The sequence below is a fragment of the Bombus flavifrons genome, chromosome 11, assembly GCF_040668555.2.
Source record: "Bombus flavifrons isolate JBK064 chromosome 11, iyBomFlav1_principal, whole genome shotgun sequence".
Lineage (NCBI taxonomy): Eukaryota > Metazoa > Arthropoda > Insecta > Hymenoptera > Apidae > Bombus > Bombus flavifrons.
Genome location: NC_138452.1, coordinates 2,554,112 through 2,569,449, shown reverse-complemented (window position 1 = coordinate 2,569,449; position 15,338 = coordinate 2,554,112). Strand labels below are relative to the sequence as shown.

The window sequence follows — 15,338 nt, the reverse complement described above, 5'->3', positions numbered from 1 at the left end:
TCTTTTTATAGTGTCTTTAGGTCGTCAAATGATTGGTGATTGTCTATCGACGCTAATAAGAATGCGAGATTGCGTCTGTGCAGCTCTACTAATTAGTTTACTAAGGCTCAGTGTGACATTTTCATCGGTACAGTAAGTTGTTCAGAAGCGATTGCTCAGACGGGAACTGATAATCATTTGCTTCTGTTATAACTGTGATTAGTTTGGACGAACATTATCGTTAATATATCGAATCACCGACATAATGGTAATTATCAAAGGGATCGTTGAACGCGAGCTATCCGACTATTAAATTTAATAACAGATTAAAGAACGTTTCATTACGTGATATAGTGATATGTAATTATGAAGATCGATCATTTTTTTGATATAGTGCGACAAAGTTTGGGTGATCTCTTATTTAGTTGAAAATACTAATTTCCAGTATATATTATAATTAGTAAATGAGGTTTTAATAAATGTGAATCGATTTTTCACTTTTCTAGGATGACATTCAACTTAGCAAGGATCAAATTTCACGTGAGTGTCGATTTCATAGCCAAAAGTACCAAATTTTTTTAACACTTCCACGCTATGTAAGTCAAGCTCTTTCTCCAATTTTTTTATTGCATCCAACTTTTTCAAATCTTACGATATAAAGTTACTTTCCTATTTTCTAAAATTTTCAACCTCGCAGAACTGAAAATGGGATTCGATGCATTCGATCCTGAGAAAAAGGGAATCATCAGCACCGACTCGGTCGGTACCATTCTTGGAATGATGGGTATGAGAATTCCAACCGATCAATTGCATTTGACCATTGCTGAATACGACCCTTTCGGTAAATTAACAAACTACAATGTTTGGATTTGGATTAAACAATCAACATAAAACATATTGATCGCCTTCGTTTCGTAGGATCTGGAGAAATTAGTTTCCAAGAATTTTGTAGCCTGGCCTCCCAATTCATGGAGGAGGACACTGATATGGAGGCAATGCAGCAGGAGTTACGCGAAGCTTTCCGCTTGTACGACCGAGAGGGAAACGGTTATATCACCACCGATGTGTTTAGGGACATTCTTCATGAACTAGACGACGCACTATCTCCCGAGGAGCTGGACATGATCATCGATGAGGTGGACGCTGATGGTTCAGGAACGGTCGACTTCGAGGGTACGTATAATGTACTAGAACTCCGTTTATCTAAACTCTTATCTGAAAATTTATACGAACTCAATGAGTTCAACGAGTTCAAAACGAATGGAGATTCAAAGATATATACGACATTAAACCAGACAAACTTAAGATGTAAGACGATATTAGAAATACAATAAGCTAGTTTAAAGAAATCATTGTGTTCAACAAAATCTAACTCACACGAATCAAACATAATCGTTAAAGACCACGATATCGATGCGAAGTAAAACATAAAAGAAGAAGAAGGGTTCAGATAAATGGAGTTTTACCATAAACGAAAATAATATAGCGCGATTGTAAAAGCAATAGAGAGCTAGTTTGTAATATACGTTTTGCCGAGGCGAAACACATACATAAATTGGAATCATTTCCCAATATTTAAATTTTTTCTACAAAACACGTATTGAGTACAAGTCCTTCAACAAATGTTCCTGTTTAAACCTTTAATTTAACTCTGGTGTCAGACAACTCCTAATTTAATCTTATTTTATTACGAATCTCTATTGTGGAGAATGTAAAATATGATAAATTATTACAGTCATCTATAACTCAACAATAATATACGAGGATTAAAATCGCGCTGTATCGCTCTCGCCTGGTATATCGTAAAGAAATTTTAGACCAATCCGGTACAGAGATCATGTTACACTAAGAATTTGTAAATCAGTGTCGAACAAAGTTCGTTTCACGTTGCAGAATTCATGGAGGTCATGACAGGCTAAATTATCAGCTTGGCACGAGGCGGTCGTCCCTCGTGTTTGTCACCACGAGAACGCATACAAACGAGGCTACCGTCTGTCCTACACACGTGGAATATGCGATTTATCGAGACACTGTTGGCAAAGTATGATGTAAAAAGTTCGTAGGTGATGTCTGTTAGGGAGGAGTAAGGGTAGATGCAGTTGAGAAAGTATTTTTGACGTATGGATCGCTTTTGGATTCACAATCGGCTAAAATGTATTTCTATCTATGCTGGGATTAAACGGATGAGTTTTCGCGGGTCTCTCGCGAGGCATGGTATGTATCTAGAAACAGGTTTATATCGACCGATATAAGTTGTCGCTTCTACGTAATTATCACCGAGCAAAGTAGTTTCTATTTTGCTCATTATATGCTGACTAAGGGAAGATTGAGAGATCGCGTGAAGCTTAGTGAAATGGAATTAGGTATTACTTATATTTAGAGATGGGTTTCTAATCTTTATACTTTGCCTACGAAACCTACGATCGTCTGTAACAGTCATAATACTCATAAACAATTAAGTATAATTGTAAAACCGTACATTTAAGATTAACGAAATTTACATAAGATTGTATGTATAATAAAAGTACAAAAAAATAGCAAACACAATTCGTGTAATTTATTTCTTCCTCTGTTATAATGTATATAATTGAATTATAAATTACATAATGCCATTAACACTTGGATTGCACAATTCTCCAATAAAGAAGAAAACTATCAACGATAAATCTTAATCCAATTAAATATCCATTTATTTATTTGGACATATACATTTATTTGGATTTAAATGAATATCTTACGTTGAATATTCAGTCCCTTTTACGAGTTCTTAATATCACGCAATACCCAATAATATTACTATTATCGAATTAAGTACCGTTACCTCGAAATCATATTATAAGGAATGCTTAAATCCGCTCGTGTAATAACACGTGTGCCCTCGAGTAAATATAGCTTTAAAATTAGCCCGTGCTAAAGAGCGCGTTAGTCATGATCGTTGAAAGAGCAAGGAATTTTCGCTAGGAACTGAACAATGTGTTGTGAAAGATGAAAACCGGCGCTAATACCCTCGAAATATAATGGCTAGCTCTAGGTGCATATTATGAGTGTATAATTAGCTTCCTAAGAATACGACGGATACGTTTATTACGTCGAATTGTCTCCGAAGATTGTGCAGGATATCATCATGAGCCAACTTCGTCTATTGTCGTGCCGTTTTTTCTCGATACATTGATCATGAATCGCGGGTTATAGAGTCGCGGAAGCTCTAGCGATAAACGAGGCTAGTGGTTGAGAGATTCTTGCAAAACGAAGCTTTTACAGAATATAAAGGATTCTCCCTGCGGCGAGTTATTACGTTGGCGGCCGCGATAAATATGGCGAATACCGATCGATGATGTAATTTCACGTCGCGTAGATTGAATTATAAATAATTGAAACGTATCGAGATTACTACAAAATTATGGTAAACAAGAGCATTGCGATGATTTGTTGGAAATTGATATCTGTAATTACGCGTATAAGAAATAAAAAATTCTATATACAGTCGCCTCGAAGAGTAAGTTAATGACCCCGTTAAAAGTTTAAATATAAGATAGTTACTTTCCGAGGCTGCTGTATGTGATACCAAATTCACTCTTATTACATTTCCGTGGAACTTTCATATTTATGTAGTCACGGTTGTTGATAATTCTTTATAATGAACATCAAATACGTAACGAGAGAAAACGAATCTTTTTCAATAAAATGTAGGTGTAGATTGAAACCTCACAGGGGTTTAAATAATTGAATAAAAGAATAAATAAACTATCTGAAACATGATTTGGAATATCGTAGTTAAATTTAAAATACTTCAGTTCGAGCAATACATAAAAAAAGCCACACATATGTTACTCCCATTTGAAACAGTGTTAATCTGACAATGGCAATGAAACGATCCAAGATAGAATAGCAAATTGAGTACGTTGCCTCGAATTTCACACAATTGAAGCTCCGCTTCCGTGGAAATGCAGAGTGGGGAGTGTCCTCGATGAATTTGAAAACCGCTAGAGTTCCTACGTAGATATTACCCGGTCAATCACGTGCCAGATCATCCTAATGTCCACATAAAACAGAAGTCCACAGCCAGAATCTGGTGCATACCGGGATAAACCGTCGATGCTGTCGTGTGTTAACAGCAGAGATTAAAGTCGTGTATCTGATTATCACATCAACATGGTACGTTGTCATGAATAAAGATTCAACGTTTGAACATTATCAATATTCTAAAATTTTTTCTCATAACATTTTTTGAGTATATTTCGAGTTACTTTCTTTATTGTTCTCTTTTAAGATATTATGACAAGTGAAAATAATGAAAACAATACGTGATTTCAGGATGATCTGACCAAGGATCAAATTGCTCGTAAGTATTTCACTTCCATTTATTCGAATGGAAGGTTAAAACAATCGATTATTAATAAATAAGTCCTATATTTTATAGTGCTGAAAAAGGCTTTCGATGCCTTCGACCACGACAAGAAGGGTAGCATTGGTACCGACATGGTGGGTACCATATTGACCATGTTGGGCTACGAGCTGAGCGAGAAGACGCTAAAGGAAATCATTACAGAAGTAGACGAAGATGGTAAAAATATCTATCGCTATCTAAACTTTATCATTCAATAACTTCTCAACTATTAATCCTAAACAGAACTATTTAATATCAAAGACACCTAGCATGCAAAGATAATTGCAAGTTCCTAATGTGACAATCCAACAACTTGGCACATTAAATCATTTTTGTGCATCATCACGGAAGTAAACGAAGATAATAAGAAAATTCATCGCTATCTAAATTTTACCATTCAACAATTTCTCAAATAGTAAACTTAAACAAAATCAAATGACATATACCATAGACATTTAACAAAATTTTTATATGATAGTCTAACAACATGTCACACCAAACTCCATCTATTACAGGATCCGGACAATTGGAATTCGAAGAGTTCTGCACCCTTGCTGCCAGATTCTTAGTGGAGGAAGATTCGGAGGCGATGCAACAGGAGTTACGCGAGGCATTTCGGTTATATGACAAAGAAGGGAATGGCTACATAACAACCGCAGTGTTTCGTGACATTCTTCACGAGCTGGACGACAAATTGACACCACAGGAGTTGGACATGATGATCGAGGAGATCGACGCCGATGGTTCAGGAACGCTCGACTTCGATGGTAGGCGTTATCATAGAATTTATTAGAATTAGAATTTTTATAGCGTGCCAATCAATCTAATTACCAACGCGAACCTAGCTGTACCACGTCAGGAACAGTTAACGCAGGAAATTGTGTTACACATTGAAAATTATAGGGAACGCTTCGAAGTCGTTTGCTAAGAATCCATCAGTCTGGTCAATTAATTAAAGCTTGTCGTCTACCAAGTTCAAGCGTTTTCACTTCAGGCGAAAAAACGAAACGCGTTTATACACCAAACTTCTCTATTTACCGAGCAATCAGTTCTCTCATATGTTACACAGTTTGAGCGGTTATATTCCTGCTAGGTTATGTCACAGATTTCCGTGCATTTCGCCACGATTGCAAGCCGGCACGTGATCTCATAAACTCTAATTTCTCATTTTAGAGTTTATGGAAGTTATGACCGGTGGTGACGACTAGATTATATGGTGGATAATTAGGATGGACAGCGTGTACGATTAAACGCGACAACGATTGGCACAAATGCTGTTTCCCATCTGGATATCAAGGGCAAAGGGAAGGACTGGTCGACGTGTACAACGTGGTTTAAGATTGGAAACATTTTTGATTACACTTTTCAATCAACCGCACTTCCAACGTCGATATACAGCGAATAGCATTACTAAAACCTCGTCGTAAGAAGAAGAGAATGAAAGAGAATGAAGTTAATAAAAATTCCAAAATAAAAAGAGACTTCTTAATTACAAGTGAGATACAGAATATACAGTTGTTAAACGTAATATTTTTTCGTAACCCTTAAATGATATGGCTAGCAACGAAAGCTAGTAGGTCCACCGTAGTTGCAGTTTTGTTGGTCGTATCGATTCGACGCCTGAATAATTGCAACCGGGTTTGTACTCGGGGTATGTCGTTGGGAAGTTTTAACGGGGCTGCAGTGCGAGAAAGAGTACCAAGGAACCTGTAATTACCACTCGAGAAAAATTAAAAATTAAGAAACAGCTTCATTAGCTTGCCGAATTTTTTTATTTACTGCTAATATATACTTTATTCAAGAGAAATGATTTGTTGTCGAAGATTAAATAGTTAAAAATTTACATACTTGTATTAAAACAACGTATTAAAACAATAAAATTACCTTTTTGTACAAAGAATCGAGTCCTTATTACACATTCAATCCCACGTGGTTTTTGCGATTACATCCGGAATGATTTAAGTTTTTCATAAATATCGTAAAACATTATATACGCCCAGAAACGTGGTTGGTAATTATAAATTCGACGGTAAGCGACAATTAGTGAAGTAGAACCTGAACGTTAGCGGATATTAATGAACGTCAACATTCTTGGCAGCCATTCATTTAAATCGCGTCTACAAATGCAAATTGAATTTTCCACTCACTCTTACGAAAAGCGCAAGTGTATGTTAATCTGATAAATTCCCTCTCGTGTTCGCGTCAGTCCATATTTTCTTATCCCAGTTTATTTATTTACTCGCCACCGTCTGGTTACGATAATATTAATCGTTGCATCCATTTTCGAGTACAGAAAACGCGGAAGCCTATGAGATTCTTTATTTGGCGATCTATATCGGTTATCGTATTACAGAAGTAATTCTAATAGCTGCTCTGAAGCGAGGTGACAATTTTAAAGAAGTATATTCAGTGTGAAATTGTGTCATCGAGGGAAGCGTAGACGTTTCCTAAATTATTCGAGATCCTCACCTCGCACAATTTGAAGTTGGAAAAATTTATCACGGAGTTAATGTACTGTGTATCCGATACACTAGCCAAATTTCTAAATGTCACGAACCTGCTACATGAATTCGCACATGATCGAATTCGCGAAATCGCCTTCGAGCTCTGCAGGGAGTTCTATGACTGCTTTATCTATACAGTAAACCTCCTATGATAGAGAATTCAGAACGACGTAGTATAGTTTTCAACACACTCATCGTTTCGATCTTGGACACAGAGAACCTATTATTTTCCTATATAGTAGGACACTACAGCATCTCTTAAATTTCTGTGTCTGAACTTTACATTACACAGTTAAAATTTTTCTCCATTGAAGTCTGGTTTATATCTTCAAACGATAAATATATTAGGTTGTCCCAAAAGTTTCTTTCCAGGAATAAAATGGATCATACATAATTCAATAAAATTATATAAAACAAAATATGTTATGCATCTACTATTTCCTCATAAAAATAAAAACTTTTGGAACAACTTAATACTTTGCCGACTATGAATATTTTTACTGTTTTTACATTCTAATTATTTTAATATAAATCTGCTATTTCATTTACATCATATGCATTTCAGAATAAACTGGTAAAGTGAAATTTGTTAAAGTTTTGCAATAAATATAACGAGTAGATGTCCTAATATTTATGACCGGTAGACTATATAACACACCAAATATATTCAAAGGTGTCTACAGGTGCCCAAATACTTTCGTCAGCCACTGTAGGTAACAGAAAGAGTTAATTATAATCTCTGTGTTTGGAAGAGAGAACATTGCTATTATAATAATCACTATGTTGTCGTTGATTCTCGATTAAAGTCAAATCTACCGGAGTTAGGCTCGACGTTTGAGACTTTGTGGAATTTCCTGTCGGAGATTGAAAGGGGCAATCGCGAGCAGCTGTTGGTGAACGGGAATTGGGCCGACAGAAGTCATACCAAATCGGGAATCTGAAATGTCTAGAGATGTCATTATCTCGGCAACTCCCACGTTGCGAGGTAATAAGTTTCGAGTGAAAATCGTTAGTCTACTCTCAATAATACTTCCCCCTATATTCAGTAAACATAAACCATGTTATGGTTCTGTCACGGGACGAAATTGCTATGACCGAACCATACAACGAATTTCGAAATCGTGCGTATCCTGAGATGGTAGTTCGTCATAAATCACGACACTTTACATTTATCATGAAACGTATCCGCTGTTCCAATAGTCCTTCGGGTTTGAAAATTAGCAAAGTATCGGCCCCCTCGCGTATGAAATAAACATCAATGTGGAACGATTAAATTGAGTTCCAATTGAAATTAAAGGTTATAGGAGAAAAGCACGATAAGTACACTTTCGGCGATATATTCATTTTGATGTCATTTTATGATTTAACAAAAGGATTTGTACATGACATAATTGGGAATAAGAATGACGTGTTAAATATAGATTTAGAAATTGAAGATAGTTGATAGGATAATGAAGATTTATGGAAATCAAAAATATAATTATTAAGATATGCAATATTTTAAACAATTTAAAGTGGGTGAGAAGACAAATATTCAGTTCAAAAACCAAAAAGACAATTTTGGTATCATAGGATTGATTAACGGACGTAGCGAATTTTAAAATTTCTGTGTAAAAAAATAGAAAATGTGACGTATTATATTTCCCCGTAGTTTTCTTATTTATTTTAGTCTTATTTATTTTACATATAAATAGCATTATTTTAAAAATAATTGCAGCGAGCCGATACGAATTCTCAATTTCTCGAGTAAGAACAGGGCAACCAACGAGAAAAGAAAAATATTCGTAATTACAGTAATACTACTTTTATTATATATACACACACGCGCGCGCACATACAATTATTAACGATACAATAAATTATCGATGGAAAATCAGTGGCGTAAATTGAAGTATATCAAGATTAGATGAAATAGGAGCAGCTTCAGGTTTTCCTTTGGAAAATTGCCACTTGCCACTTGCCACTTGCCACGCTACGGCTGAAAGTGACATTAACTCTTTATTTTAGATCTGTGTCTGCTACTAAACCCGCCTTATTCGATAATTTCAATAACGGATACGCGATTCGTGATATTTTTAATGGAAGAAATGTACCTTTCACTGGCCAAGCTCGACCAGGTGTTGCTGGCACGCTTGTACTAGCTAAAATCTATATTCTGGAAGTATATTTCGTGAAGAACGAATGACACTAATTAGGGGAGCGTGGAGTTCATTAATATCCTGTCTACGATCAAGATAAGTCCAGCTCGAATAGCATTAAAAATACGTCTAGGAATGTGGAAAGCAACGAAGGCTAACTTAAATAATTTTTAAAAAAGTGGTTCAACGACCTTATGTCACTGGATAATTGCAATTATAGATTTGCCTGCGGAACGAATATCATTATCGTCAAATATATCACATTATAAAGACTAAAATTCAGCCATATTTCAATTATATATTACATATACGAGGTGAGAAAATTATAACATACTAAGCCATTTTTGTTGGTGTTTAATTTGGTCCAAAACGAACCAAATGGATTGCTGCAGATAGCACCAAGACTTGGTCGTTGTCGAGAGGTGGAATTGGAAGAAATATCGGAAAACTGAAGAGTTTGAAAAAGGAAAAATAATGCAATTATATTACTGTCATAAATTGGAGTAAAATTACGAGGCTCAATGATGAACGTTAATCTGTGTGTTAAATCAATGTACGGATTTTTAATGACGTTCTCAGTTTATTCTTGTAATTAAAATCACAAGATTACGAGACAAATTGGTCGAGACACCATTTACATCATGGTAAAAACTTGTCTAACAGCTACAACAATTCTTCGTTAGGAAGGGAGATTCCTCATGTTGATTTATATTAGATTATCCTAATCAGCATCAAGAAGATGTGGTCACGTTCTTATATGAAGACATAAATCAACATAAAAATCGATTCTAAAAGGAAAAGCAAGTGTCTTGGTAGCACGATCAAATTCAAATTCTTAAATTTTCCAATGTTCAAATATTCTTATTTTCCCCATGCTCATATTATATACAAATATCAACAAATCAAATAATGGTTTGCGCGATTAAATTTAACCGCAATAAAACGCGATATGTATGCATGAAAGATCACGAATGTGATGCAGTTGTCAAATTTTTATTACTCGCTGATCGAAGATTTTACTTTGTGAAAGTTTACGCGATTACCGCACATGGTACGCTGCTGCGACTTTTACTACTATAGTTTACCGATTGACCTGCTCAACAATTAGATTAATTCCTTCGGCATATCGGCGAACACAATAAACCGGAATTGTAACAAACCTCATGAAAAACTTTATGAGAAAATAGCATTGCATTTATGGGAAGAACGCTACGCGGTGAGGAATAATACTGGTAAAAATTTTAATTAGCATCGCAAGAAATCTAGATATACCTCGGTCCTTATCGAGATCATGATGGATCTATCTGATAAACAAGATTCACAACCGGTTCCAGTTCGTCTGATACAAATAAATGTTCTTTCACTCGAGATCCTCCTTACGATAATTCATCTACCGATCAGGCAATCCACGGAGCGATAATTACATGTTTCGTATGAAATATCCAGGAGCGTAGGTTAATGAAATTCATAGCTTCCATCCAAAGTGGGCAATATCAGTACTAAGATTTTCATTTCAAGTGAATTGATCCGCCAATTACACTTTATTTGTTAAACCAATTATATTGATATGAAAGTTTATCAAAAATAAATGATATTAACTGTAATAAAATGTGTTTGTGATGCAAAATAAATAATGAGAGTATTGAGCAATAAAACATGGTTGTAGCAGCGAAGTTATACGTAATACGTTAAGTTATTCTTATTAACATTTATCTATTACTTCTATCCTTAATAGATCATTAAATCATTTGAACAAATATAAATATTATCGGACATTCTGAAATTAAAGTAAATGAAACGTGAAGAAACTTTCCCTAGTGAGTATGTATCAAATCAATCGTTTAGCTCCTTAAAGTTCAAATTGCTAGATTTACAGTTTCGTTTTGAAATAAAATTTAAGGATTACTTCCGTAAAACGCTCTCTATAAAGACCATAAGTCGATTAATTCGTTCTGCATAGGTTTACAAAGTTATAAGAGATCCTAGGTGTCATAAAACCTGTAGCGCAATGATTCGTGACTTATAGAACCTCAGACGCCATGATTCGTGACGTGACCCATAGGACCCGGACGCCGTAAACCTTGGATGGTATTTAGAACTTTCAGTGTAACGATCTTAGAGGTCATAAAACACGATGGCGAAAATCTACAATTTAGAGATCATGACGTCCAAGATTCTATAAACATGTAATTATTGCGCTTCAAACCTTTATACAAATTATAACATTTGGAGATCTAAGAGTAGGTACATCAAAAGTGTACATACCGTTTGTAGAATCAGGGTATCTTACAATCTCATGATGATACAGAATTTATTGTGTGATCCCAAGTTATTCCAGATCTGATCTCAAATTTCTAGTTTAATTTAATTAAATTTTTAAATTTTTAATTTGTTAATTCCAATTTTATTGAATTGCTACCTCGCAATTTTCTAGTTGGTTTTTAAATGGTTCGCTATAAAATTAACAGCTTGAACATTTTTCTTTTTAAAATTATAATATCTTTTTTCCTTGAACTAAATCCATATCTTTTATTAGAGTTTATATGAGATTCCTATATACATAATTGTATTTGCTTGCAAGGTTGCTTTCTTACAATTATCTGAGCGATTCTAAAATGCTTATTAATTTCGGTATATTTATGCTTGACTGTTGGCCGAAGCTCACTCTGTAAAAGAGAAAGTAGGTGAAGGCTAGAATGAACGATTTGCTACAATTATTCGTAATCTTCGAGGTGTTACACTATGCTAACGAAGCAAATCCTCCGATGAGAAAGTGTTACCGCCTAGTAGGCGTTCGATTAACTGTCTGGTTGGGAATACCAATATTGGCAGTGCCAATTAGGTACTCCAATTTGGCAATTCTATTACCTGAACATCATTACGGAGATAGAATAACCGCAGGATATCAAGAAATCGTTTGAGGAAATTAGGTCCATATCTAGGTGCATGCAGTAATAAAAAATTATCTTTTTCTCTCAAATTACGTACATTTGCATAATTGAAGATCATAGAAGAAAAAATTAAGCATGTTCTTCACGTTTTACACAGAAGGAATTTTAAAATTCAATATTTCGTCAATCAATTTAACATTACTAATTTCTCTCTTTGATATATAGCTCTATAATTAGTATATTTCATCTATATTCCTATGTAATTATTATAATTTCTCTAGTTGATATATTTATTTATTAAACATAAGTATATCTTTGTCACTTTCTTGAACATTTTAAAAATATTGATTGTCATAATATTATGCCATTAGTTCGTTATGAAACTCTGTAGGAACTTATTTTTACGAGTCTTTTTCCCAATTATGTAAGTATATTGAAATACTCCCTTTTAGCGGTCGAATAGCACTGAAATTAGAAAAATAATGAAAATTACGTTTTTCTCACGTGATCTTTAATTTTAAAATGTCACTTTTTTTTGTTTCACGAACTATTTGAGTTGAATTTTAACATTTTTGGTACAGAATTCCGTATTCATGTCAAGCATTCCGTGTTCCCACTTTTATCGTGGTTCGAAAAGCTTAATCAGAATGGCTCCAAGGTTAAACTTATTATAAACTTTCATGTGAGTTACAAGCCAAAAGATGCTTGATCATCACGATCCATATTATCCAGTTTCATATCTACATATCATATTTTAATTTCTTATCTTCCCGCTTTTTCACCATGGAATTATTATGAAAATATCTCTTAGCCAACATATACTTTACAGGAAAGAAGAAATAAGAAATAAACTACAGGACGTAGCACAGCGTAGTACACGATAACACGTGAATCAGTCAGATCAATTATAGGAATGCGATCGACTTGAGAGGAAAACAGACGATTAAGTAACGGTCTCGTGACATCATATACAACAAATTTGCATAGAGTTGCATCTAGCGGCAGGTAGTTATAGAATTACACAATATATATCGGTAATAGAGGTATCTGCTATAAACTTGGCTGCATTCCAGCGTCGTGATGGCCTTGATCGCATTTCGTTGCGGAGTTCAATTTGTTTTAAGCATAGAGGGATCTCGTTGCAACAATCGAGACTCCGGTAGACAGCGTAGCAATCTTCGATCAGGGATACGTTAATTACATCTTATCGAGCTGGCGTTATTTTTCTTTCTCTTTATAACTAGTGCCTCTCATAGTACGATGGTATTATCTGATGCTGAACGTTGAATTAATAGCTGGCAAGCGACTATCATTAGGAACTTTAGCATACGATAGATTATTATATTAAAAGGAGGGGAAGGCAGATAGGTTAGCCGTGTGCCGATCTATTCAATCGGAGGAAAAAACGTAAGGTCACTTATTTAATAGCTATAATTTTAGGATTATTAGACGCGTTTAAACGGCGTTGATACACGATCACGCAAGAAAAGTTTCGTGGTTAGGTTAAATAATCGTCCATTCTATTTTAATAAAGTGACTTAATGCACCGGCGGCGAACATTCGCTTATTTTTTACTCTCATTTTTATGCACCGTAACAATTTCCAAACAGGATCTTGGTCGAACGAAATCATTATATCGAAAACCGTTAAATAGTCTGTGTTAGCCACTTGTCATAATTTCTTCGTTCGAATGCGATATTAATTAACTAGATCGTTATTGGTACACTGAGAGCGTGTCCTTCGGCTCTCGATCTATCGAGAATAATTCAGATCTCCTTTTCGGTTTTAAAGGTAAAGTGAAAGATTGAATTCAATTAGAACCGTTCCGGTCAGGTTTCCACGTCTCTTTGGCGGTACAATTAAATTGTTTAACGATATCAACGATCGACATGTTTAATTTCATCAACAGGCTGTGAAAGAAACACCCGAAGTTCATTTCGAGTTTCTTTGATTACAGTGATTTATTTGGACGTAGAATATCGCTCACAGTTACTTAAACGATATATCTTTTACAGTTTACTTCTCTTCTATAAAATCTAAAGAAGGTTTCTTTGAAATTTTTTATTGGAACGATGAACACTTTTCCTTATCGTATTATTAGTTAGAAATTTTACATCCATGTCTAATTTCGATTATTTAAGTAATGTACATCAACTTTTGAAGTCGTTAGAATAATTATAAGTAGTAGTAGTATACAAGTTTTTGATATATATTTAAATGTAAAATACTTATACTTCTTTCACCTATCAAGTGACATAAAAGTCAGAAAATCAACAAAAATACCCATCACACTTCTCCTGTGTGATCTCGATATATCAATGAGGATGATGTTACCTGGTGTTTCGAATTTCAACGTTCTCATCTATAAAGAATGATACAAGTAAGTACGATATAAGCTACGACAGGGTATATATAACACATTATACGTTGAAACGATCGACATACAGTCATTCGAAAAAATGATCAATACATTCCATGAACTTCGCCTTGATCACTGATCACTTTTTTCCTCGATCGAAACGTAAAACGGAACATTTAAATTAATCACATTCGCGATTGATTGCTATGAATTGAAAAGTACGACAATCTCACAGAAATTAACCGGAATCAAATTGGTTTTCTTAAACCTACACACATACGATTATTTTTGCACAATTACGAAAAATAAAAGTTGGAACTTTTTACCCCTCCACGTTCGAACACCTCCGACAGAATAAGATCTAAATGGCTCGTGATTACCGTGTCTTTTTATTTGTTCTTTACCTCCTCGTAAGATCGTTGCATGACGCGAGAATTAACGTGCAACGACAAACATTCGCCGTTCACGAAAGTAAAAGTTATCGCCAGCAGGATCGTATTATACATAAACAAGCGAACCATAAATAATTCCATGCTCGCCTCTAATCGATCTGAAATCGTGGTTCGCGGTTCACCGAGACGGTTAAATCGATAACGTGACGACAAGCTGAAGTCGGGAACGAGGTTAAGCGCGCAACAAGTTATAACCACGAATAAAGGATATATCCGACGTTTTTCCACGTCGATCTTCAAGTTTAACAGCCATGAAATTTCAAAATAAAAATATTCTTTCTAACATAATCAAACTGTCATTCATTCCAACTGACTTTAATTCAATTCCAGTTCAATTATACCTACATCCACTGTACTTATAAGTCCACTTATACAGTGTACTACATGCACTGAATGATTTTCTCTCTATTTCTTAGCGATCGGGAAATGAAAAAAGAGATAACAAAATTTACAGATAGCGAAAGCTATTTATACTTGTCTCTAGCTGGAACTCAAAGTTGTTTTTCTACGTAGTTCATTTGCTTTTCTAAGTAATAACTGATGTATTTTCTCTCGGTAAGGAGTCCCGTGGACTATGAAAATTGCTGATGGACTTGGCTGTAATTGATTAATCACGAAACTCAACGAA

At 34.9% G+C, this 15,338-nt stretch overlaps 2 protein-coding genes across 2 annotated transcripts; both read left to right on the top strand.

Moving 5' to 3' along the window:
• The first annotated feature begins 100 nt into the window (after positions 1-100).
• On the top strand, positions 101-2,526 carry TpnCIIIb (troponin C type IIIb). The gene is made up of 5 exons (XM_069122881.1): positions 101-247; positions 486-519; positions 677-820; positions 898-1,152; positions 1,873-2,526. Exons 1-5 carry the CDS (start codon positions 245-247, stop codon positions 1,896-1,898), a joined length of 462 nt encoding a protein of 153 aa, XP_068978982.1. The 5' UTR covers positions 101-244; the 3' UTR covers positions 1,899-2,526.
• A 1,455-nt stretch (positions 2,527-3,981) lies between these two features.
• Positions 3,982-6,266, top strand: TpnCIIIa (troponin C type IIIa). The gene is made up of 5 exons (XM_069123070.1): positions 3,982-4,134; positions 4,294-4,321; positions 4,400-4,543; positions 4,882-5,133; positions 5,540-6,266. Exons 1-5 carry the CDS (start codon positions 4,132-4,134, stop codon positions 5,572-5,574), a joined length of 462 nt encoding a protein of 153 aa, XP_068979171.1. The 5' UTR covers positions 3,982-4,131; the 3' UTR covers positions 5,575-6,266.
• The last annotated feature ends 9,072 nt before the right edge of the window (positions 6,267-15,338 follow it).

Coding starts and splice junctions, on each gene's coding strand:
- TpnCIIIb (XM_069122881.1), top strand. Junction 821..897: donor TGCTGAATACGACCCTTTCG/GTAAATTAACAA, acceptor TTCGTTTCGTAG/GATCTGGAGAAATTAGTTTC. Junction 1,153..1,872: donor AGGAACGGTCGACTTCGAGG/GTACGTATAATG, acceptor TTCACGTTGCAG/AATTCATGGAGGTCATGACA.
- TpnCIIIa (XM_069123070.1), top strand. Junction 4,322..4,399: donor GACCAAGGATCAAATTGCTC/GTAAGTATTTCA, acceptor TATATTTTATAG/TGCTGAAAAAGGCTTTCGAT. Junction 5,134..5,539: donor AGGAACGCTCGACTTCGATG/GTAGGCGTTATC, acceptor TTCTCATTTTAG/AGTTTATGGAAGTTATGACC.